This window comes from Pteronotus mesoamericanus, unplaced genomic scaffold (genome assembly GCF_021234165.1).
Source record: "Pteronotus mesoamericanus isolate MK-2021 breed Mesoamerican mustached bat unplaced genomic scaffold, CSHL_Meso_final contig_164, whole genome shotgun sequence".
In the NCBI taxonomy this organism is placed as follows: domain Eukaryota; kingdom Metazoa; phylum Chordata; class Mammalia; order Chiroptera; family Mormoopidae; genus Pteronotus; species Pteronotus mesoamericanus.
In genome coordinates, this window is record NW_026555065.1 from 14,305,472 (window position 1) to 14,332,035 (window position 26,564).

The 26,564-nt window shown below is 36.8% G+C and overlaps 1 protein-coding gene and 2 non-coding genes across 3 annotated transcripts; all 3 read left to right on the forward strand.

The window, feature by feature from the left end:
- Positions 1-5,623: 5,623 nt before the first annotated feature.
- Positions 5,624-26,188, forward strand: ARPP19 (cAMP regulated phosphoprotein 19). Its single transcript, XM_054565412.1, has 4 exons — positions 5,624-5,670; positions 5,899-5,953; positions 16,891-17,013; positions 22,029-26,188. Exons 2-4 carry the CDS (start codon positions 5,909-5,911, stop codon positions 22,197-22,199), a joined length of 339 nt encoding a protein of 112 aa, XP_054421387.1. The 5' UTR covers positions 5,624-5,670; positions 5,899-5,908; the 3' UTR covers positions 22,200-26,188.
- On the forward strand, positions 19,847-19,981 carry LOC129064523 (small nucleolar RNA SNORA36 family). Its single transcript, XR_008528498.1, has one exon. It is a non-coding gene; the product is annotated as a small nucleolar RNA SNORA36 family (small nucleolar RNA).
- On the forward strand, positions 24,258-24,364 carry LOC129064508 (U6 spliceosomal RNA). Its single transcript, XR_008528486.1, has one exon. It is a non-coding gene; the product is annotated as a U6 spliceosomal RNA (small nuclear RNA).
- Positions 26,189-26,564: the final 376 nt, after the last annotated feature.

A 26,564-nucleotide genomic window follows, 5' to 3' on the forward strand; every position in this document is an offset into this window, starting at 1 on the left:
CATTACCCCCCACCCTCCTCTCCTCTGGTTACTGTCGGGTTGTTTTTTTCCTTTCAATGTTTCTGGTTATATTTTTCTTGCCTGTTTGTTTTGTTGATTAGGTTCCACTTATAGGTGAGATTATATGGTACTTGTCTTTTACTCCCTGGCTTATTTCGCTTAGTATACTGCTCCCCAGTTCCATCCATGCTGTTGAGAAGGGTAGGAGTTCCTTCTTTCTTTCTGCTGCATAGTATTCCATTGTGAAATTAACCATAGTTTTTTGATCCACTCATTTATTGATGGGCACGTAGGTTGCTTCCAATACTTGGCTATTATAAATTGTGCTGCTATGAACATTGGGGTGCATAAGTTCTTTTGAAGTGGTGTTTTGGGATCCTTAGGGTATAATCCCAGCAGTGGAATTGCTGGGTCAAAAGGCAGTTCCATTTATAGCTTTTTGAGGAAACTCCAAACTGTTTTCCATGGTGGCTGCACCATTTTGCATTCCCACCAACAGTGTACTAGGGTTCCCTTTTCTCCACAACCTCACCAACACTTGTTATTTGTTGGTTTATGATGGCCATTCTGACTAGTGCGAAGTGGTTTTAATTTGCATCTCTCTGATGGCTAGTGAGGCTGAGCATCCTTTCATATGTCTCTGGGCCCTGTGTATGTCCTCCTTGGAGAAATGTCTGTTCAGGTCCTTTGCCCATTTTTTAATTGGACTGTTTGTCTTTCTGGAGTAAAGTCATGTGAGTTCTTTATATATTTTGGAGATCAAACCCCTGTCTGAGGTATCATTAGCGAATATATTTTCCCATATGGTTTTTTTCCTTTTCATTTTGCTGATGTTTTCTTTAGCCATGCAGAAGCTTCTTATTTTGATGAAGTCCCATTTGTTTATTCTTTTCTTTATGTCCCTTGCTCTAGGGGATATATTGGTGAAAATATTGCTGCATGGGATATCTGAGAGTTTCCTGCATATGTTCTCCTCTAGGACTTTTATGGTGTTGTGACTTATATTTAAGTCTTTTATCCATCGTGAGTTTATTTTTGTGTATGGTGTAAGCTGGTGGTCAAATTTCATTTTTTTGCATGTAGCTGTCCAGATCTCCCAATACCATTTGTAAAAGAGGCTATTTTTACTCCACTTTATGTTTCTGTCCCCTTTATAGAATATTAACTGACCACAGAGTTATGGGTTTATTTCTGGGATTTCTATTCTGTTCCATTGATCTATGGGTCTGTTCTTATTCCAGTACCAGACTCTTTTGATTACAGCGGCCTTGTAATATGGTTTGATGTCAAGCATTGTGATCCCTCCTACTTTGTTCTTCTTTCTCAAAATTGCTGCAGCTATTCGGGGTCATTTATGGTTCCATATAAATCTTTGAAATGTTGGTTCTATATCTGTGAAATATGTCATTGGTATTTTAACAGGGATTGCATTAAATCTATAAATTGCTTTGGGTAGTATGGACGTTTTGATGATGTTAATTCTTCCAGTCCAGGAACACGGTATATGCTTCCATTTATTTGTGTCTTCCTTAATTTCTTTCTTTAGCATTGTGTAGTTTTCTGAGTCTTTTACCTCCTTGGTTAAGTTTATTCCTAGGTACTTTATTTTTCTTGTTGCTGTATCAAATGGGATTTTTTTCCCTGATTGCTGATTCTTATATTTCGTAGTTGGTGTACAAAAATTCCTTCAATTTCTGAATATTGACTTTGTATCCTGCCATTTTGCCAAATTCACTTAAATTAGGTTGAGTAGTTTTTTGGTGGGTCTGTGAGGTTTTCTATGTACACTATCATGTCATCTGCAAACATGAGTTTTACTTCCACCTTCCAATTTGGATGCCTTTTATTTCTTTTGTCTTGTCTGACCACTGTGGCTAGGACTTCCAATACTATGTTGAATAGAAGTAGTGAAAACTGACATCCTTATCTTGTTCCCGATCTTAGTGGGAAAGCTTTTAGTTTTTGCCCATTGGGTATGATGTTGGCTGTAGGTTTTTTCATATACGGCCTTTATTATATTGAGATATGCCCCCTTTACTCCCACTTTACTGAATGTTTTTATCAGAAATGGGTGCTGTACTTTATCAAATGCTTTTTCTGCATCTAATGATATGATCATGTGATTTTATCTTTCCTTTTATTTATGTGACGTATTTCATTTATTGATTTGCAAATATTGAACCATCCTTGCATCCCCAGGATGAATCCCACTTGATCATGGTAGATGATCTTTTTAATGTATTGCTGGATGCGGTTTGCCAATATTTTGTTGAGCATTTTGGCATCTATGTTCATCAGCAATATTGGCCTATAGTTTTCTTTCTTTGTTGTGTCTTTGTCTGGTTGTGGGATACAGGGGTTAGCTCTTCCTTAAATGTTTTGTAGAATTCTCCTGTGAAATTGTCTGGTCCAGGGCTTTTGTGTGCCGGGAGTTTTTTGATTATTGCTTCAATTTCACCAGCTGTTATCAGTCTGTTTAGGCTTTCTGCTGCTTCTTCATTCAGTGTTGGAAGGTTATATTTTTCTATAAATTTGGCCATTTCATCGAGGTTTTCAAATTTCTTGGCATATAATTGTTCATAGTAATGTCTTCCAATCCTTTGTATTTCTGTGGTATCAGTTGTAATTTCTCCTCTTGCTATTCTGATATTACTTATTTGAGCCCTCTCCCTTTTTTTCTTGATGAGCCTGCTTAAAGGTTTGTCAATTTTGTTTATCTTTTCAGAGAGCCAGCTCCTGGATTTATTGAGCCTTTAAATTGTTCTTTTAGTCTCTATGTCATTCATTTCTGCTCTGATCTTAATTTCCTTCCTTCTACTCGCTCTGGGCTTTGTTGTTGTTTCTCCAGTTCTTGAAAATGTAGGGTCATTTATTTGAAATGTTTCTATCTTTTTTAGGTAGGCCTGTATTGCTCTGAACTTTCCTCTCAGGACTACCTTCATTGTGTCCCATAGATTTTGGACTGTTCTGTGCTCATCTTCATTTGTTTCCAGAAACTTTTTGATTTCTTCTTTGATCTCATTATTGACCCATTCATTGTTTAATAGCATGCTATTCAGTCTCTGTGAGTTTGGATGTTTTTGAGTTTTTTTCCTTGAGGCTGGTTTCTAGTTTCAAGCCCTTGTGGTCTAAGAAAATGCTTGTTATGATTTCAATTTTCTTGAATTTGTTGAGGCTTGTTTTGTGTCCTATCATGTGGTCTATCTTTGAAAATCTTCCATGTGCATTTGAAAAGAATTTGTATTTTGCTTCTTTGGGATGAAATGTTATATATATCAGTTAAGTCCATTTGATTTAATGCATCATTTAGTTCCATAATATCTTTGTTGATATTTTGTTTGGAAGAGTTATCCATTGTTGACAGTGGGGTGTTAAAATCCCCTACTATCAGTGTATTGCTATCTATAGCTTTCTTGCAGTCCTCCAAGATTTTCCTTATATATTTGAGTACTCCTATGTTGGGTGCATATAGGTTTACAATATTTATGTCTTCTTGATGGGTTCTTCCTTTGAGTACTATGTAGAGTCTTTCTGTGTCTCTTTTTATGGCATTTGTTTTAAAATCTATTTTGTATGGTATAAATATTGCTATCCTGGCTTTTTTTTTCTTTTCATTTGCTTGGAATATTTTTTTCCATCCCTTTACTTTCAGTCTGTGTAGGTCCTTTGTTCTGAGGTCAGTCTCTTGTCGGCAGCATAGGTGTGGGTCATGTTTTCTCATCCATTTAGCTACCCTATGTCTTTTGATGGGAGCATTAAATCTATTTACATTTAATGTTATTATTGATAGGTATTTATTCATTTTTTCCTTGTACCTGTGTTCCTCTCTTTCTAATTCTTTTTCTTCATGTTCTTAAAACAGCCCCTTTAGCATATCTTGCAATGCTGTTTTGGTGGAGATGTATTCTTTTAGCCTTCTTTTGTCTGGGAAACTCCTTATTTCACCTTCCATTTTAACTGAGAGCATTGCCAGGTAGAGTAGTCTTAGTTGCAGGCCTTTCTTTTTTATTACTTGGAATATTTCCTGCCATTCCCTTCTGACTAGTAGTGTTTCTGTTGAAAAGTCAGCTGCTAGCCTTATCGGGGCTCCCTTGTATGTCACTAGCTGTTTATCCCTTGCTGCCTTTAAGATTCTCTGTTTGTCTTTTCTATTTGCCACTTTAATTATGATGTATCTTGGAGTGGGCCTCATTGGGTTCCTCTTGAATGGGACCCTCTGTGCTTCCTAGACTTGTGTGACTTTTTCTCTCCTCAAATTAGGGAAGTTTTTCATCATTACCTTTTCAAACAGGTTTTCTATCCCTTGCTCCTCTTGTTCTCCTTCTGGTATCCCTATTATACAGCCTCCCAGAAATTTAAATCTGTCTTCAGGCAAGTGTCATTTTCTTTCAGGAACAAATTCTCTTTACCCAAGGCCACATAAACTGATTTTTATATATGTGTGTCTATCAGACTTTAACCCAAGCTCACAAATACATTTTATAGTATATATACCAGAACACCAATTTATTAACAAAAATACAAGTGTTAGATGATTCAGTTAGCCTACCCAGTGCATTGTTTCCTCCCTGCAGTTTTGCGTTAAAAAAGACAAATTTTTTGTAAGTTACTTTGTGAATATGGAATGAGAACTAATATTTAGTTGATCTCACAGTTTCTCAGCTGACACGGCTTAAGGCACTCTCAAGGGATATTTTTGCCAAAGAGTTCACCTCTTGAACCCTTGGAGTTTAAATACCTCCTCACCAAACCTCTCCTTTTCTACAAAAGGAGTGTAGTATAATTCTTGTTTTTTAAGCTCTAATCTTAGTACAATTCTTCCAGTCTGAGAATCTACCCAGGACAACCCGGTTGAGTGTTGATGGTTTCCAAATTCCCACAGAACTGCAGCCATTATCTGTTGCTTCTCACTTGTTTAACTCTTAGAAAACAATCTTATTACCAGGTTTCTGAGAAACACTTCATTGGAACGACCAGGTATTGCCAGTAGCTATTCAGATAGCTAGTAGAGTGAGGATTAGAAATAAAGCCAAAGGATTTGGCAGTTAAAGTCATGGGAGGAGTTTGTCGCCAGCAGTTTCAGTGAAGGTGTGGGAACAGACAAATGAAGGAAAGTTGAATTCCTTAGGTACTTACTGAATGTCTAAGAAATACTGGGCTCTGGGGTGAAATATAAGCAAATATAAACAAGACTCCTGCCCTGATGTGGCTTATCTGAGCAGAAAAGGTGACATTAATAAAGTGATAACTACTCCGTAATGATATAATGTGTGTTGAACTATACAGAGATGTGATAGCATTTAGGAGGTGGACCTGACCTGGTGGACGGGCTCAGGAATGAGCTTTCTTGAAGCAATGACGTAGGACAGGGAATGTCTAACATAAACAGGGGCAATTAGATGAAGCCGACGGGAGAGACTTCCTCTGTGCTGGGAAAGCAGCACAGACGTCTGAGGCGCCCAAGACAAACTCTGCGCGGCAGCACAGCCCAAGGCGAGGAGCAGGTGCAAGGAACCAGGAGAGTCTGGGGCGGGGAGCGGCAGCTCCACCGAGAAACTACAACTCCCAGAAAGCATTCGGCAGACGGATGTGAGGTGAGGCGCCAGCCGCGACCTTTGAAGGAAGAAAGGAAGTGCTTCAGAGTCGCAGAGCTGGAGAAGCGGTGCAGAGGTAGGCTAGGGCGCGGCGCGGAACGGGTGGCCGGTCGGCGGCGGCCGGGTATCGCCGAGCGCCACGGCACTCTGTGTTGTCATAAGGTGGCGGCCATTGCCACGGGCGGAGGCGGCCCGGGCCGGTGGTCGGGGAGTGGGAGCGGGAACGGGCGGGCCTGAGGCGGCGGGGCGGCCGGGCAGCCTGGCCACCCGGTAATTGCATCTTTCCCCGGCGTCTCGTCCGCAGAGGAAGCAGTATGTCCGCGGAAGTCCCCGAGGCAGCCTCCGCTGAGGAACAGAAGGTGAGTGTGCGGGGAGCGGCTTGGGGAGCCGCCCGGGGAGCCCGGGAGGCCCTGCGCCGCGCCTGCGGGGGGCCTGGCGGGGCCTGGCGGGCGTTCTCCGGTCTCCGCGGGCTGAGGGGCGCCTCGGGATCCAGCCCCTTGGCGCCTGGTGCAGCTAGTGGGCTGTGCCCACGCGTCTCGGCTGTGAAGGCCGAACACTCCAACATCGACTGCCCGCAATCACTCTGGTAATTAGAGCCAATGTGCTGGGAGTTTGAACATGTGTCACGTTTTTCCTTGATAACATAAGGGCCCAGGACTCAGTCCTTATGCGTGGAACCTAAGTTTTCTCGTGCCTTCACTTGGATTAGCAAGTTTTATTTTGTCCTTGAAGAACTAAGTTTCCTTTGTCTGCGGGCTAGTAATTCCCGAGGCAGTATCGTGTTTGGGCGGGTTAATGTTGGAAATTCAGTTCCTGTTCCCGTTGACCGTGTAATCTCGGTCAGTTAGTAAACTCTATTTAGGCTTCAGCCTCCTAATCTGTAAAATTATTAACAGTACTTGCTTCATATATATGGTGGTTGTGAGGCTTAAATGACGTCAGTAATACACAGTATTGAGCACAGCGTGTGTTCAAAAATGTGAGCCAGTGATGATTGCATATGGTAATCGACTAAAAATCGGAAGGTTGTAATTAAAATTTTTTACAAACTTATTGCTCAGTGTGTTCGTGGAAATACAGGAATATTTTGTAAACTCACTTGTAATGTCTTTGTGTTGTAGGGAAATATGCCAGGAATCTGTATGACTCTAATTACAAATACACGGACTTCACGTTTTCTCTAGGATAGTGTTTGCCCCTTCCACCAAAATTATTTCTGCAGCCCTGTCCTTCTGGGTACTTCTGGCTGGCCCACAGATATCCATGATAAACTGTCCCTGAATAGTTTATGGAGTATTTCTAACGCTTTCTTTAAAAAAAATAAATCTGCATTATTATAGATAGGATTTGTTCTAATGCTTGGACTTTGTAAGGGTTTCTGGTTAATGTTGCACCTAAACCCTTTCCATATGTTCTTAACTATGTTAACTCTTCCTAAGTTGGATGGTTTGGTTGTCATATTACTTGTAAAATAACTGAAACAAAAGAAGAAAACAGCTATAGCATAAATAATAGGCCAACTTACTATTTGGAAATATTCCAATGAAAACTATGATGGATATTTTTCACACTTTGTTAACAAAAAAGGACTTTGCAGGCAAAGATATATGAAAATTGAAGTCCTTACAGAAATACTAGTTATCTTTTATTTGTAGTAAAACGTTTATTGTGGTATTCGTTATTACTTGATTTAGGAACCCACGTTTAGGCTGTCTTCCCCTGCATCAGTCTCAGTTTTGACTTAGGTACAATAGTGCACTGTGTAATTTTATTTTGAGATGTGTTAGTATTTTGCCAGAGTGTAATGTGTTGATTTCTACAGTATAAATACTTTAACTTGGAAAAGCCTAGTATTATGTCTCAACAATATTTAGGATATCTTGAATGTTTTCTCTTCATGCGTGTCTACATTAAAAATTTATTTCTAGTCCTTTGGTTTTAGGGCTGCTGTCATTAATACCAAAGAGTGTTAGTAATATAATGTCCCCTCTTGAATTAAGCATTGGCTGTAGATGTTGAGTGCCTGTAGCATGGAAACCATTCCTAAACATGAGGAAAATGTGCAGAGTCACTTATGTGTTCCTGTGGGCCAAATCACCTGTTTCTTCTATTTGGAAGAATGGTTAGATGACCTAAAACATTGGATTATTGTTTGTGTGCCCAATTGACCTTTCTGTCAAAGCCAAAGTGTTCGCCTACAGTACCTTTATGGTTTTATGGAACGTTGGCCTCTGAAAAATTAAAGCAAGAGATGAGCTGTGCAAGGCATAAGAGCTAGGTCACTATTTCTCTACCTGAGTAGTGTGTGTACCCTTTTTAAGAGAAAAGAATAAATTGTATAAATAAACACTTATTTTTTATTGTGATATTAATAAAATATGGTAAAGTATAAATTTTTTTATTGTGATATTAATAAAATGTGTTCAAGCTTGTTATCATTTATACCACTCTAAAACTAAAACAAAACAAACAAAAAAACCAGTCTAAGCTGGTTTTTCAGAGTCACATGGTATTTTTGTGAAATTTCCAATGTATTGAGAATATGGAAGCAATTGTTAAAGTGCAGGAGCTTTTTGAGTATGACAAGTTAATACTCCCCTAGACCATATAATGACTCAGTTCTCCTCATTACAAGTAAGCTGTTTGGTTATTTAACTGCAGAGCTGAGATATATCATTTAAATTGTAGTTCAGCTCTATTCGTTTCTCATCCTGGACAATAGGAGTAATACTGCTGAGTCTGTGACCATAAATGAAAACTCAGACAAGGAAGTCACATAGCTCTGCTCAGATATGAGATGGCAATTCAGATGCCCTAGAATATGCTTATAGATAATCTTTTAGGGTATCACTGAAGTGGAAACAAAAATATTTAAAAAGTTTTAGCAGACACCCTGACTTGGTGTGGCTCAGCTTTTTGGGCGTAATCCCAAAAAGTGAAAGGTCATGGGTTCAATTCCTGATCAGGGCACAGGCTGGATTACTGGTTCATTCCCCATTGAGGTTGGGCACATGCAAGAGGCAACTGATCATGTTTCTGTCACATTGATTGTTTCTTCCCCCCTCTTTCTCCCTTCCTTCCTCTCTCTCTAAAAATAAAAATCAAAAAAGTTTTAGGAGAGACCTCATGGATTTATAATGAATACCACTAAGCTAAGCAGGCTCTTTGGCCATGGAAGTGAGAAGAGGCTCATGGAGACTTAAAATCATAGTTGTATTTTCATTGTGAGTATCTTGAGCTCAGGGACTCATTTATATTTTTCTCCCATGTCACCTAGCATAGGACCTGGCATTGGTGAGAAAATATTGAATGAAATTTTCTCAGTTGAAGCTGTTGCCAAATTACTATTCTAATACAAATGACAGTGCTAGTACTACAGCTAAAAGACAGAGAGAGGGATAGACCATGGTAATATAAAAATCTTAGGTTAGACCCCCTTAAGCCTTAATGGAAAAGGGAAGGGAAATAAGTACAAACTTCTGCCCCAGCTGGTGTGGCTCAGTGGGTTGAGTGCTGGCCTGTAAAACAAAGGGTCACCAGTTCCATTCCCAGTCAGGACACATGCCTGGGTTGTGGGCCAGGCCCCCCATGGGGAGGGGCATGAGAGGCAACCACACATTGATGTTTCTCTCCATCCCTTCCCCTCTCTAAAAATAAATGAAATCTTTTAAAAAAGAAGTACAAACTCTAGTTATAAAGTAAGTCACAGGGATGTAATATACAGCATAGGGAATAGAGTAAGTTGTATCATTATGTACAGTGACTTACATATGTACAGTGACAGATGCTTTCTGGACTTCTTGTGGTGATCACTTTGTAAGGTATATAAAAGTTGAGTCAGTACGTTGTATAACTGCAACTAATATAATGTCTGTCAATTATAATTAAAAATGAATATTTACAAAATCAAGGGATCTATATATGTAACTTTTTTCCATTTCTTTGGCTTTAAAATTTTTGAGAAATATTGATTTGTTCCACTTGTTTATGTGTTCATTGATTAATTCTTGTGTATGCCCTGACTGGGATTAAACCTGCAACCTTGGTGTATCAAGTTCATGCTCTAACCAACTGAGTTACCTGGCCAGAGCTAAATTTTTTTAAAAAGATCTCAATGGCACGTTTTCTAGAAATTTTATTACTAAAGTAGAGCTTTCAACTAAGTTATTTCTGTTAGTTTAAAATACATGCTTGGTCCATTTTTGAGGGGTGGAGGAAGAGAACTGGTATTTAAATTACTTCCATATGTCATCAGTAAAGAGTGGATATAAATTGCTCTCCTATTTTCTCAGTTTTTAAAAAAGTTCAGTTATGCTCTGGTTGGTGTGGTTCAGTGGGTTGAATGCTTGCGTCTGGTTCGGTTCCTGGTCGGGGCACATGCCTGGGTTGTGGGCCAGTAGGGGACGTGTAAGAGGCAACCTATAGATGTTTTCTCTCACACATCGATGTTTCTCTCCCTCCCTTCCCCCTCTCTAAAAATAAATAAAATAAAAAAAAATTAAAAAGTGCAGTTAATACTGGTATTTTCTTGGGCTGTTTTGACAATACCTTTGGTAACTAAAAGGTTTAAGAGTGTGCTCAATTAAGAGCCCAGTGTGCTAGTTTGGTTTGTGTGCAACTGTTGATTCTTAGCAATCTAGAGGTTAACCTCAGAAAAGGTTAAAAACATTTCTCCTTGCTAGTTTAACAGTTTCCCATACAGCATTTAGGCTTCCCTCTGTTGTTTGTTTAAGACTTTAATGCCAGCTTCTATTCTTAAACCTGTGTCTGTTATAACATGAAATATTTTAAAGATAAGCTGATGGTTAAACTATCTGGTGTTCAGTTAGAAAGTTTCTTAGCTTTATGAAAACAGTTGGCATACACCATTGTATTTATTGAACTCTCATTAAATGCCAGGTACTGGGCAAGGAGCAAGGACTTAAGGTAACTTAAAGTATTTTTCCATAGAAGTTGACAGTACTGCTACCTTTTTGGCAGTATGCCAAAGGATTGTTGCCTTTCATAAATCTTTTCTACTTATTCATAAATCATTGCATCAGTTAACATATTGCTTGGCAGATAGAGGAGAATTTGCTTAGAGTGGTTAGATTTTTCTTGTTGGTATTTCTGTGTAACTTCTCTTCTGAGGGGTGAAAAGTAGTATTAGTCATTCAAACAATATCAGTTTATGATAGACTCTAAAATAATCCTTAATTTTGTGAATGTCCTTTTCATATGTATGTATTTATACCATATACCCAGTCTATTTACAGAAAGGATAGCTAATGTGTTTGAGTAGACTAGTTCACAAAAATGCAAGTTCCTAACATTAATAAATGTTAGGCCCTTTGCAAGGTGTAGAGGATACAATGAAGGTGTAGGATACTGATAACTGATTTGAAATCAAGAGGATAACTGATTTAAAATACAGTTTTCAATGATCTTTTGTACATTGTAAGCATATGATACGATAACTGATTTAAAATACAGTTTTCAATGATCTTTTGTACATTGTAAGCATATGATACGATATCCTATGTTTCTGCTTTCTTAGTTTGTGCCTATAGTCAAAAGCTCTGGAATCATAAGGGTTCTTCCTCCCCACCAGAGGTATTAGCTAAAAAAAATCCACTCACTTTCCAGCACCTGGTTCAAAAAAGTAGTAAAATTGCTATATAACACAAAGGTTTCTTGGAGAATAAAATTTCAAAATCAGGTTTGAATTTTAAAAAATACTTCTTGGTTAATCTTGTTATTTTCCCTCTTTGTTGAGCCTCTCTATTGAATCTTTGTTTCCTGTTTTGTTAATTTCTGCTTTTTATTTTCTTCTATTCTCTCTTGGTTTCATTCTTTGTATAATTTTTTAAAAGATTTTATTTATTTATTTTTAGAGAGACAGAAAAGGAGGGAGAATGAGAGGGAGAGAAACATTGATGTGTGGGAGATAGATCAGCCGGTTACCTCTCACACACCTCCAGCTGGGGCTTGGCCTGCAACGGGACATGTGCCCCGATTGGGAATGAACCAGCAACCCTTTGGTTTACAGACTGGCACTCAATCCACTGAGCCACACCAGCCAGGTGTCTTTGTCTACTTTCTTCAATTAGATGCATAGCTTATTGAGTTTTGGGGTTTTTTCCCTCTAATATAAGGCCTTTATGGGACACTTGTATTCCACAAATTTGTTATCTGTTGAATTTTTATTATCAGTGAGTTTCAAGTATGAGGTCTGTCCAGAAGGCATCTGGCTATGTAATATGAAAAATAGAGACATTTATTGAAGAAGGTACAAGGCATTATTGTCCCTCAGTCCCCTTCAAAGTAGGCGTCTTGGAACCTCACACAATTCTTGCAGTCGCCATCAACTGCCCAGTCATGTTTTCCTGAATCTTACCAACCATCTGAAATCTCTGCCCTTTCAAAGGCAATTTTAGTTTTGGGAAAAGCCAGAGGTCGCAGGGAGCCAAATCTGGGCTGTAGAGGGTGCTGAGTCACCTGGGTGATTTGTGTTTCACCAATAAACTCTGTACAAGACGTGATGCTTTAGTGGGTGTATTGCCGTGACGAAGCTCCTAATCACCAGTTGCCCATAGCTGCGCCCTTCTGAATCATCCACATAGTTTCCATGGAGGAAAGTTCAAGCTTAATGCAAAATTTGATGCAGATTCGTTGCTCTACTCTTTCAGTCATTTTGAATGTGGCAGCCACACAGTACACATGCCCACTCAGTGGCATCTACCACCCCCACTGACTAGTACAGTGTAGTCGTCCTTGTTCACACATGCACAGTCCAGTCCACTGTCCTTGGTTGCCACATCACATCGATGTTGTGCAAGCTCTTCTCGTTATATTAGCCATGTCTGAACCTTTTCCAGACAGACCTTGTATATTTTTTATTCCTATGATTCCTTTTAAACCAGTAATTATTTAGTAATGGGTTCTAATTTCTAAGTGGCAGGGGTATAATCAAATATTTTTACTATTGACTTTTAACCTGATGAATTGCAGTCATTGATGGTGGTCTGGGTGAAAATGGTTAAGACTTGCTTTATGGCCTACTGTGTGGTCAGTTTTTCATTTGTGCTTGAGAAGAAAATGCATTTCCTAATTGTTGAGTGGAGAATTAAAATCAGTTATCTTGACAACTTTTCCTTTTTACCTGTAATTGAGGAAGGTGTGTTGAAATCTGTTCTGATAGACTTGTCGGTTGTTCCCTGCAACTCTATCAAAATTTCCTTTTGTATTTTGAGGCTTCTTTTTGAGCCATGACTATTTAGATCTTCTGTCTCCTAAAAATGCTTTTTCTCTCAAAGTCGATGTTATCTGATCTTAATATATAGGTGCACTGGCTCTATTTGGATTAGCATTCTCCAGGTATGTTGTTTTTGTTTTCCCATATGTTTACTTTCAGCTGTGAGAGAGAGAGAGAGAGAGAGAGAGAGAGAGAGAGAGAGAGAGAGAGAGAAAGAGAAAGAGAAGGGGGGGAGGTTTGTACTCAACAGGTGGCTAGATTTTATTTTCAATCCAGCTGCTAGATTTAAGTGGATGGTTTATCAACCCATTTATGTTCATTGTTATTATTCACATAGTGGGTTTTATTTTTCCCATCTTACATTTTGTGTGTTTTTGCTCTTAATTTTTTTCTCTTTTCTTGCCCTTCTCAAGGGAGAAGAGGTTCTTTTTTTCCCTCTCCTTTTATTTTATCCCCACTATTATTTTGGAAGATAAATGCTTTGTTCTGTTATTTAACTGGTTCCCCTTGAAATTTTGTCATGCCTCCTTAACTAAGCAAATTATAAAATAAATATCGTAAGCCCTTTTATAAACATATTAACACTTTAAAATAAGAAAAGTGAATGTGTCCAGTATATCTTAGTAAGCTGGGAAAAGGTTAGAAGAGTGACTTGTTTTTCAATATACATAAACATACTAATTTGTTTGCTGTTTTCTATATATCAAATTTTGGGGATTTATTTTCATTCTAGCTGAAATAAGTATATAGGAATTCCTTATAAAGATGTCCAGAAACATGCAATCACACCAAAATCTGAGTCCCATTTTACATTTTTTAATTTGACAATAGGAATGCATTGCTTTTTACCTCAGTTTATCCGTTGGTGTTCTGTATGGGGTATTTCAAACCAAAAGGGATATGATTTTAGGGAATTAGGTTAAAAATTATTGGAAGGGGTAAAAGAGCAAAGGGGAAAGATAATGTTTCCAGTGGCATGGGGAAGCTGTTGACCCTGCAGGTGTGAGCACTATTCTGAGCCCAGTGTCCTCCACACCAACTCTTACGTAGTTGCTTCCAATAGCCCCAGATTATCTGTCTGCTCCGTGGTCCCCTGCAGGAGTTTCTGTTGCATTGGTGGTGGCATCACTGGGAACAGAATGGATTCTTTCTTTCATGCTTTTTAATCTGGTTTTACCATTGGCAAAACCTTAAAAGGCATTCAGTCTGGGAAATGTAGTTTCAGGCTTCTAACTGTAATGATTTAGGGAAGGTTTTTGAGGAGGATAACTGGTCTGAATACCTGTGGACACAATCTGCCACCTGATGTTATTTATACTTCACTCCACAAGCAAATCTGTAACTGTGTCAGAGTGTTGGTGAATACTCATTTAACCAGGCATTTTAACTTACCAGTAAGGTTCTAGAACTGCAGAGGTACTGCAGAAGGTTAAGAATGTTTCTGTATGGTCCATGAAAAGTATTGTAGACATCTTGATGGTATTAACTATGTTTTAAAAATGTAATTTTGGTCATATTTTCCCCTTTTGGTTGTTAAATGCAGCTGAAATATGAATCTAGCTAGGAATTTGCATTGAGCAGGGACTTGCCATTGTGCCATATATTTGGCAAGAAAGTTCAAGAATTGGTTTGTTTTTCTAGGACATGTTATACAATAAATACATTCTAAACTTACATAATATCTTCAGCTGTAGTTAATTTTACCCAGAACATTTTTCTACACTATATTCATTGAGTTGAATATGCTTACTATTATATATAAATATAAGTGAATGTATTCCTTATTAAGAAAGTAAGGGAATGCCAGATAAGATGGCATATGGTGTCCAGTTTTCTCTCCTTTCATAAAATGGGGGAAACCTGAAGAAACACTGCAAACTAGGGAAAGTTGCTACCCCTATACCAGAAATTTTAAGAAATCTCTCTTAGGTGCGGAGAACTGATCATTCAAATCAAACAAAGGAAGAAGTGGAGAGTCTTTATTTCCTACGCCCAAGAAAGCTGGATGGTTTTAGTGGAGATGTGTGACTCAGTTAACACCCTGTAATTTGAAAGTTCTAGGACTGAAAGGCTGTAATCAGGTTGGAGTCCTTTCCAACCCACGTCCACCTATAATGTCAACCAATTAAAAAAACTTTACAGTGTAACTCAAGAGTAGGTTCTTCCTCCCAATTCCACTTCTGAATTGTAGCACTACAAAAACCCTGGGGCCATAGTAGATGCCTGAGTGAAAGCTGAGCCACAGAGGAGAAATTGCAGTGACCTAGCCCACCTCCCACAGGAAACTGATAACCTTAAATTTATGTGATTTCTCCAGCTTCTGCAATCACTACAGTGTAGTCATATAACTAAAATCCCCCTTGAAAAATCCCAAGGAAGTCATGATCATATTGGAAACTACCCCATCAATTCTCAGTAGGTTAGGTATTTATTTACTTTGTTGTCTAGTGTTTGAATATGTGGCTGGGCTGATTGTTCAGCTGGCTACTAGCTAAGGTAGTAGGCTTGTGTTGTAGAGGCTTAGTTTTTCAACACTAGAATGATAAACAATACGTTGGTATGCTTACACCCTGAAAGACACCCAGGAGTTGAGACCATGGGAATGGCAGGCTTGCAACACACGCCTCACACTTGAGCTCTCTGGGGCTTATCCTTCTTGAATGGTATGACTGGCAGAATCACCAATGCTAAATTTAGAGTCTCTGCCTCTGGCTGAGCACACAAAGTTGAATTTTGTGGGCATCAAGTGAGTGAATGACGTGACCACTGTAAAGAAACTAAAAGTCAAAATACATGTATGAAACTGCAGCATAAAAGGAGGAAAGCAGAATACTTGAAGCAGAAGGGAGCATACACATAAAAGGAGCCTCATAGAATAAGTATATTTGACAGCAATAGCTTTATTCTCAATATCCTCTAAGACTAAAAACGAGAAGACAAAACAACACATGAGGCTGTTCAAGATGGGGATATTGACATCATGTGAATAAAGCTGCTTATAAAACATGAATATAATTTTGAGGGAAATATATGCAAAACTTGTATGAAGTTGTTTCTTTAGTTCCTAGATTGAAAAATGACTTGCTGTAAAAGAACAATAAGTTTGGCATTCATGGATTTGACAGTCCTGCTTTTTGACTATTTATGAATAACCTGGGAGAATTTGAGATATGCAGAGGTATGTCATTTTGCTGAGATTGGATGTGGATGTGAGTACGTTAGCTAGAAAGTGCACCTTGCCATTGCTCAGCCTAACCTATTGGCAGCTGTTTTCTTGATTCATTCTCTCTTCTGCAGTACTTGCCATAAAGCAATGAACACTGCTTCTCTGTAAAATATGGCTCCTGGAAAGAAAGAGGAGTGTATCAGAGCTGGTGTTAAAAAGTGAATAGTCTTAAGATACTGACAGTTTTTGATCAGAAAACACATTTTTGATACATTAAAGAATGGAATCTTTAGCATGAACAGGGTCATTAATTATAGGAGATATTTGGGCAATAATACCTGCAGATGTGAGGATTGACAAAGATGATGTTTCTCTCCTTTACAAATATTGAAGTCCTCTGTATAGAGTTATTCAGGTAAAATGTGCTGTTAAGTAAGCTGCCGTTAATTTGTATTAAAGAATCTCAGGAGCTTCCAGTCATGCATGATTTTAGATAAATAGGTGATCAAAAAGATCTTTTGTATTTTAACAGTATTAAGATGATTTTCTAACTGTAGGGAAAGAGCTGATGCATTCCATGGAAGATGACTAAATATAAATGCATTATACATGACTGGAAAGTAATGGCAAGCAAGACTTCAGAGCTGAGCTATCGTGATATTTTTATCCAGTGTGTGGGGTGTTATATATGCATCACACAGCTATAATAGAGCTATCACATGGATCATTTGAAAAACAAGATAGAGATGTTTTAAAAGCTTCTGTGCTTGACTTCTTAGTCAGATGCTGCACTATTTGGCATCAGACAACTAAAGTCCGAATCCAGATATTAAAAGGTGAATTATTTTAAATAACTGAATTGTAGTAAAGAACTAATTTATTTAAAATAATTTCAGGAAATGGAAGATAAAGTGACTAATCCAGAAAAAGCTGAAGAAGCAAAATTAAAAGCAAGGTATCCTCATCTGGGACAAAAGCCTGGAGGTTCAGACTTCTTAAGGAAACGATTACAGAAAGGGGTAAGTTTTTATGTGTAATCTTCAGATACTTAAGCTCTATGAATTTAGTGTGTCGATAGAGATTGTGAAAGGGGTATCTGCATATATAGCTTTGTACCTTACCAGATGTGTATGTAAGAGATGTGGGTGAAAGTGTTTTTCGTAATATTTTAGACTGTTCATTCTATATATATGATAAGAATTAAGGATACCAGACTCTATCACTTTTAACTGTAAAGTATTTCAAACATATAGAAGGGTGCAAATGATAATATAATGGAACCCATGTACCATCACCCAGATATAACATGTTTAAATATTTTGCTATATTTACTTAAGTTTTATCTTTGTAAGAAAGAAAATGTAGATATAGTTAAAAATCTACCACGTGTTTATATATCCCTTTTCTCCCTTCTCTTCAAAAGCAACCATTATCCACAAGCTGGTATTTATTCTGCCCATGTTTCTTTTCACTTTTAACTGTTTTAAAGGTGATTTCCACACAATATCCAAAGGCCTAAAATAATTTTTATTTGAATGAAATAATCACTTATAAAAACATAGTTTACTATCTTTCCTTTACATACTACATTTCACAGTTATTCTGATACAACTTATTTTCTGCAATTTTTAGTAGTTCAAATTACCAAAGACATTTTTATAATCTACCACACTTTGTGAAGCAGAAACCATTATTTCTCAAATGAGATCTGAACTGAGATAATGTTACATGTTTATTCCTTAGGTTTTTCCTTTTTAACTTTTTTCTTTGTTTTTTTAAAAAAAATTAAGGGCTCCGTCTTCAGTCCAAGCACACTTAAATTAATTACCATATAGGGAGCAGGGGGAAATGAAATGTTTATGGGAGAGAATTGTTAATTGAATCAGATGCCAAATCATGTTTTTCCCTAAATTAATACCTTAAATATACCGGTATCTGCAGCTTGATTATACAAACATGTGTGTTTATATATATATATTAGCTATAGTTATATATGGATTATTTTCTCCAATAAACCAAATTTCAAAAGGATCCTTTTTCTAGCTTAATTGAGATACAGTTGACATACAGCATTATGTAAGTGTAAGGTATACAATGAGATGACTTGATACATGTACATGTTGTGAAATGCTTACCACAGTAAGTTAACACATCCTTTATCTCACATAATTACCATTTTGTTGTTAGGGTGAAAACATTAAAGCCTCACTTTTATTAGCAACTTTGAAGAGTATAATCGGTATTGTTAACCGTAGTCACTACACTGCACATTAGATCCCTGTAATTTATTCATCTTATGATTGAAAGTTTGTACCCTTTGACTAACATCTCCCCATTTCCACTGCCCCTTAACCCCAGGGAACCTCCATTCCATTCTGTGTTTCTGAGTTTGATGGTTTTAGAGTGCACACATAAGTGAGATTGTGTACTATGTATCTTTCTACCAAGTTATTATAATTTAACAAATTAGTTTAACAAATTTTTTTAAAGTAACAAAATATTGAATGGTCTCTTTTTTTAAATGTCAATATTTTATTAATAACCAAAACAGAATTTATTATCTTCTTAACTTTCCTGGCTTTAAAGAAGCTAACTTATCAATAATAGTTTAATGGTATTTTTTTTTCTTACCTTACATGAAAGAATAACATTCGCAGCTTTGAAATAATAGGATGACAAGGAAGAATTATTCCAAATATATAAGAATGTAAAACTTTTGATCCATGAGAAGTAATTTAATGGGGAAATTATTACAAAAATGATAGTTAATACCTATAATGTATGAAGAGATCTTTCAAATTTACCAGAAAAACATTAAGGAGCTCCTATGTAAAGGATATTAACACAAAACACATATTAAACTCCAAGACAAATATTTATCCATGATAGAAATCAATGAAATGTAAATAAAAACAATTATACCATTATATACATACAACTAAATTAGGGAAATAGTTAAAATAATACCCACTAGTGAGGTTGAAGTTGTATGTTGCTAATATGCTCTTTGCTGTGTGTAGCATTTAAAATTATTACCATTGTTTTGGAAAGGGATTTGGATGGAGATTTATTAAAATGTTCATATTCTTTGAGTAATTACTTGTGAATTAGTTCAAGGGTGTAAGTCCGTATAAGGTAAATGTTTGTTTGAAGATACTCTTTGTAGCTTTAACATAATTAGAAGCAGCATCACTGTTGAAGAGCAGAGTTAAATTGTGATATGTCAACCAGGAATTATCTTGGGGTTAGTATTGTAGGTATTGTAAATAGTTGCAAATGAGAAAATGCCACTGAATCAAGAAATAAGTAGACAAAATCCTTGTTAAAAGAGTTGATTTTTTAAAGCAGTCTGAAACACAGTCCTGGGTTTTAGCTTTTCTCTGTTGAAATAGCAAGCTGCAAAATTGAGATGTATCTTTAAGTAGTTTATTCTTAATTTGAGAGGAAGGGTTGGATGTTATTTATATGAGGCCCCTTTCTGTTTCACTGTACTTGTTATTGTGAGATGTCAAGGATTGACACCTATTTTAGGCTTTTACATAATGTGCTGTGTACATAATGACTAGACTGTCAGAGCTAGGTGCGATATCAAGAACCAGTCTACTAGTGCGTGTTTTTTTCCTATTTGTGGAGTTTGTGAAGTACCAAGAAAACCAAGGATCCAGTTTTCAGAAACATCTTAAAAGTTCAACATTGTCACATAGGTGATCACTCAGTGCAGTTATATAAGTCCTGACATAAGTGTGGCCCCTAAATTTGGGTGGGAGGAGACTTTTATAAGATTGTCATCCAGATGATCCAGATACATTTTGTAATTTTTAAACATTTTCACTAAAAAAGACGCAGAATTTATTCCAAAGTGTTGAGTTCAGTTCAGGGCAGCTTCCCTGTTCTGTTAATTAAACTTTGGGACACTAAAACACTGGCTTAGGAGAGATGATTGGATAGAAGGCATTGCTCTATTCATTTACCTCCCAGCCTACAAAAATGAAAATAAATCAATAAGTGAAATGAACTAAAAACTGGCATTGCACAGCATAAAGGTAATGATAAAGTTCATGTTAAAAATTGAACATTTTTTTTCCCCCATGGAAAAAAAAGTTTAAATTGTTAATGACTAATATTGCCTTCTTACACTGTATCTGTCCCAATATGAGAAACATTGATCTAGTTCATTTTCTACCTAGAGAGTTATAATTGTTAAGCATTGATTTTAGTTTTGCCTATAGCCACACAAAATAAATTTAATTGCTTTTTCCCAAGGAGAGTAGCCTCATCTACAGTGAGCTCTCCTTATGATGAACTTCTGCTTACTATAAAATAGTTATTAGAAACTAACTTTATCACGCTGGGGAAAATCAGCCTGAAATTTGCACTGTGTGTTTAAGTAATTAATTTTGTGCTTTTGACTGAGTAAAAAATTTGGCAGGCTGCTGTTCTCTTCTCGAGGCTACTAAACTTTAGTAGCTCTCTGTAGTACATAGAAGTTTTGAGATTTTTTTTCACTGTACTCACTTTAAAACATGCAAAAATGAAGCTGCAGTTAAGCCTTAGAAAGCCGTGGTCCAAGTTTGCTTGTTATTGCTTAGTGCGTTGCATATGTAGTGACACATGAAAAAAATTATTTCTAACTTAAGACCCTTTGACCAGACCTGACTTATCAAAGAATAGTCTCTGGAGGGAGGCAGCCAATGAGACTTTTTCCCAGACCACTCAACAATCTTGTACTGCTAAGCTGAGTTCACAGCTACTTCATTTACCACACGAGCTATTCTTGGTCTCAGAGAGAACATTTGTTTTTTTTCCTCTTACTCTTCGTCCAGGCCCTCATGTCATTCCTGGATTATTCCCTCTTGCCTATCCTAGACTGAGGTTAGTTTCCTCTCCTCTAAGCACCCACACCACCCTGTATACAATACAGTACACTCAAAACAGTATAATAGTTGATTGATTTGCCTGTTGTCCATCTCTCCCCAGGACTCAATACAGTGCCTCATGTATAGCAGGCACTCTGCAAAGGTAGGCTAAACCTGATAGGTGGAAGTGAGAACCAAAGCAAAAATTTTCTGTTTTCACTGTGGAACAGATAACTCAGTATAGAGTACCATGCTACAGTTGATCGTTAGCTTTCATCCCTATTTCTATTTTAGTGATTGTTGGTAAATTAACCTTATTCATCCCTTCAACTACAAAGAGCAGTAGTTGTATGTATTCAGTGTCTTAGTGAAAAATGGAGGTGTAGGATAAGGATGTGTATTTTAAGTGATAATTTCTAGTGAGTTTATTTTTTCTAATACTGTAGCATTTATATTTTATCCTTAAATTTTTAAAGAGGTTTTACGTATCTTTTTAGAGAGAGGAAAGGAAGAAGAAAGAGAGGGAGAGGAACATCAGTCAGTTGCCTCTCACAGGCCCCCAACTGGGGACCTGGCCAGCAACACAGGCATGATTCACTGGGAATCAAACCAGTGATCTTTCAATTTGCAGGCTGGCACTCAGTCCACTGAGCCACACCAGCCAGGACTAGCCTTCATTTTCGTTTTAGTTAACTACTCAGGTTCAAGTAAATGATTTCGATCAAGAAATGCTTGTCCTAGATGACAGTATGAGCAACTATAAATAATAATTTTAATAACCATGAGGTTGATTGAAAGTGAGTGGCGCATCCTACGCCCACTCACTTTCTCGAGTGAATTTATATATTTTATTTTCAAAACCATTTAAGCAAGAATATCTGCTTGCTTTTTCCTTTAGTAAATGAAAGGTTTGCATTTCATTCTTTAAGTCCAGGACTGTTCATGCCTGGATAGATTAATAAGGAAGCTGATGGCAGTCTTGAGGGTTCAAGACTTGAAGTGTTGTTGCCTGACTTCTGCTGAATCTCAACACACCGACATAGCTATTTCATCTAATACTTGTTTCTGTTTAAATTTGTAAGAATAGTTTATACTGACACTACAGAGTCACATCTACATCTTAAACCAGTGTGATTGCATATAAAAGCTTTTAAATTCTAAATTTTTTTTTCTTGTAGCAAAAATATTTTGATTCTGGGGATTACAACATGGCTAAAGCAAAAATGAAGAACAAGCAACTTCCGACTGCAGCCCCGGATAAGACAGAGGTCACTGGTGATCACATTCCCACTCCACAGGACCTTCCTCAACGGAAACCATCCCTTGTTGCTAGCAAGCTGGCTGGCTGATTAAAAGAGCTGAACTGCATGCATCTTCTAATTCCTGTTGTTTTTCCTTAATATGTTACTTCCCGCTTTTTATTTCATTTCATTCACTAAGTCGTTTGAGAGTGACAGCTTTGCAGGTAGTGGTAGTGTGTGCTGCTATTGTAAGGGAAGATACATGTGTAGAGGTTTTGATTAGTTTAACAGTGCACTGATGAAGAGAACATGTTAGAGCAACATAAAGTAATCTACTTGAAAATAATTGTATATATTACCTAACTCCTAGTATAGGACCGGTCGTAACAAACTACCAAGCAAGTTTTACAATTTTAATGTTTTGGCTTTCTTTAATTCATCCTAATTATAGCTTTGTGTGTTACTCTTATTTAATTAACCTTTACTGTATTGATTTATTCTGTATCTTCCTTTTGGATTTTATAAAACAGAAGTTTAAGACCACAAGTTGGAAGAAAGGTCGCATATTTCAAACACCAACAGATGGGGCTCCAAAAGATTTGTCTTTCTGTGCTTGAACTTGAATGGCCTTAAACCTGATTCAGCTTTAACAATAGAAGTTTACTTGGGCAATATTTGTCCATTCTGGTGTAACTTATGTGACCCTAGTGCTTAACAGCTGCCATTGAAGCTAATATTATTCAGTTATATAGTTACAATACCTTTTGTTGTTAAAGATATGAATGAAGTATGCATGTGCATTGACTGTTGAATTCACTTTTGTGCCATTTTTGTAAATACAGTAGTTTTGCACAACCTCTCACAAATGTCTGTATTAATTTCACATATTAAAAATTAGATGATGTGCCAACCAGAAGCACAAAAGTTCCTACACAAAACTCTATATGCCATTAGAGCTTTTGTAAAGAGTAGTTTACAATCATGGGCTTATAGAATACCAAACTGAAATCTTTCCTCAGTCTGCCATAGACTTAAGCTTTTTCATTTGTTACTAATATCCATGACGTTCAGTGGCCTTGTGCAAATATGATATGTTGCTTAGGCATATCTTTTGTCCTATGCAGAACATTTCATTTTGACTTTTATGAAAATTGCAATTCATGTAATTTATATAAACTTTTTAAATGTAGAAACTTTTTACTTCCACAATTTTGAGGACACTAGAATAAAAGGCTTCGATATTTTGCGTCCTGTGGCCCCTCCCTCCTTTTTTTTTTTTTTTTTTTTAATTTTTTTTTTATTCCTGCTTTGACTCAAATCATGTTGGGCTGTGCTGGTCAGTCTATTCAGAAGCATAGTGTATCCTTACTCTTGAAATTTGCTCTGCTGAATGCTGTTTTTTGATGATGTTTTCCTTATAACTTTTTAGTTAACCATTCTTATTCCTGTATTATTTCTAATATTTGACCGTTGTTAAAATAAAAAGAACTTTATAATGAAACAAATACTTGAGAAGACTGGTCCAGAAACCTGTGTCAGGATCAGGATAAGTTGAACTCTGGTATATAATTTTAAGTAATTATGATTAGCTACGTGTATTAGGCTTAGGACAGTAATTTACATGATAGGTGGGACATACTCATATTACAATGTTTAGATATATTGCTTCTATAGATACCACTTTAATAAAACATCAATTTAATTTTACTTGTTTTTTTTTAATCGAGTTGGTAAGAACTTCTAACAGACTTTACTGGGACAGATTTACTGCTCTTTTAGGAGCTCTTCCCACAGTCATAATGCTGTAGCGTGATAATGAGGACCAGTCATCTGAGATGATATTCTTTTTCACCTCATCTTTGACTTGCACAGGGCCTCCCTTCTCTGGGGCCCAGGCATCTTTTCTGGATCTTGGCTCTATTTGTATACCTGCTTTCTTATGTCCCCAAATCATTGTAGATGGTGCCTTGAGTATAGCACCTGCACTTAAGGACAGCCTAATGATGCTCTGAGGAAAGCTCACTGATTATCTTTCTGCTCTACCCATCCCAAAATGCAGAAAAGCAACAAAATCAGTAATATGCTAATCTGCAATGTTAATAGGACAAGTAGGTTACTCTGCAGTATGTGTAATTACTGTAGGATCAACTTAAGAATTACAAAATAATGCTCACTTCAACAGCACGTATACTAAGATTGAAATGATACAGGGAAGATTAGCATGGCTCCAGCACAAGGGTGACATGCAAATTCATGAAGCATTCTATATTTTAAGGGGAAAAAAATCTACAAAATACTATAAAGTAGAATTTCTGCAATATCTAGTCCTTTTTAATGAATATGTACAAGATATCACCATTAATTCTACACATCAGAGAAGATTAATTAAAATATCAGACCATGTTATTTTTGACCATGGTAAGACTCTTGCTTTGGTTTGTGACAAGTGATGTAACCTCTGCCTGAATTTTAGTTTGTAAAACACAATGCTAAAATTTAACCTACCTCAAAGCTTGAGGATCTGTGAAATGCTGAATAAGTGCCCAAAATAAAATGCTGTTGATCGTCTTTTTATTAAAAGTAAATTTCCTCATTAAACCAACCTGCCTTCTGTAAAGTCACAGTGCTTAAAATCTCAGGATTTTCCATTAGGAAAGACCTGTCATTAAGGATTTGTAGGTACAATTGCTTAGCCTCTATTATTGGTGCTTGGGATAAAGAGGTTTTAAATTTTTGTAATCTTGGTTCTGCCTCAATGATAGGTTTAAGGAAGACGTTTGCAGGCTGTTTCACCATTGCCAGAATGAAGATTTTGACTAGATGAGCTTAATCGTAATCATCCATTTCTGTGATTTCAGAATTGTGGTTTGAAATAAATGAATGCAGGAGCAAAGCTAAGATAACAACTTCTTGAAAGAATTGGCTAACGTCTGAAATAAACTACCTGTTTCATGTCTAGGAGCTCCTACTTGATAGTAGAGTTTTGAGAAACACTTTCGAAAGCTACAGCTGACTAAAATAATTATAGTTCCTGGCATTTGGGATAATAATGATTGTTGGATTGTTTTTGATTAACTGGAAGGAGCATATTTGCAGTCTTTTTACAAATTACTCAATCCTCTTGTGCTACTGACCTAAAAATAAGTCTTTACTATTCTTCAAGGCAGACAGGCAGGCCTCTACTTGTTATTACATCAACAGTTGGAATTAGTTGCTCTTTTTACTTGATGTGACAAAACCATACCTCTGAACATTTATTGATAGTTTTTACTAAATCAGACATGTATTTTTTTTTTCAATCCAAATTAGTGGAGTTTTATCAGAGCTGAGATGTAATCTCAAACTGTGCTCCAAACTTGGTGTTCGGTGAGTCGGGCAGGTAGCCATAGGAAGAGCACATTTGGTGACTAGAGCAGTTTCTGTGGTGGCCTTTTCACATTCCCCAACATGCAAACACATTTCCACTCATTTTCCTTTTTCACTTCGTTTTCATCCCTACCCTGACTTATTTAAGCCCCCTGATGGCTTTTATTAAATGGTGTTTAGGGCTGATTAATTATCATTTCTTACTATTGTTCCCAATAGGTTTCAATTCAATTTTCTAAAACACTATCCTAATCTGGATAATGACCAATTTGAGCCACTGTTCCAACTCTGTAACTCAGCATACACTGCCAGTCTTTCCCACCACACCTTATTAATTGAGATAAACCTCATTCTGAGATTGTTAAGAATAAAAACACTGATTTTAATCGTTTTTCTAGTTTCGGTCTTCTAAGTAGGTTGGCCTATGAGTTTTATTCTGCAAGTCATTGGTGGTCATGATAACCATTAACATATGTCTGTGTTATGTTATTTATCAACTAAATGGCATTGATATTCTTGTAATATGCCCTCAAGCCTGTTACCGCATCTCTACCTGTGATGCAATAGGACACTTCACCTGTATTAAAGGGGTCAAGAGTAAATGCCTTTTTTGTTGAACACATCTATAGAGTTGGCAATTAATGCTGAAATTTGTCAAATAGCCCTTCCAAAATTATACTTGTGAAATACACGGAAAAATAAACTGATCTACTTAATTTCTATTGATTTAATTTGCAGTTTTTGTCTCATTTAAGTGTTATATTGTTTCTCAGTATATTTTCTGAAGTTGACCTAGATTTCAGCTACTATATACAGAAAGAATTGTGCTCTTAAATTTTGTTTTAAGTAATGTGTGTGAATGAGATCCTAGCAATTAACTTTTATATTTGTAAAGGCTTTGTGGTTAAGGTAACATTAAATGTTTGCAGATTATGAGTAATCATGTCATGTATAAAACACACTAGTACAGTAATGTCAGAAATGGATGAGAAAAAATTTACATTCTGAAAAATTATATAAAATGTGTGTTTAGTATATGTACAGAACATTTAATGCAGGTGTTAAGTATTACACCCCTTAAGAAGTAGAAATAAAGTTCCAGGAAAA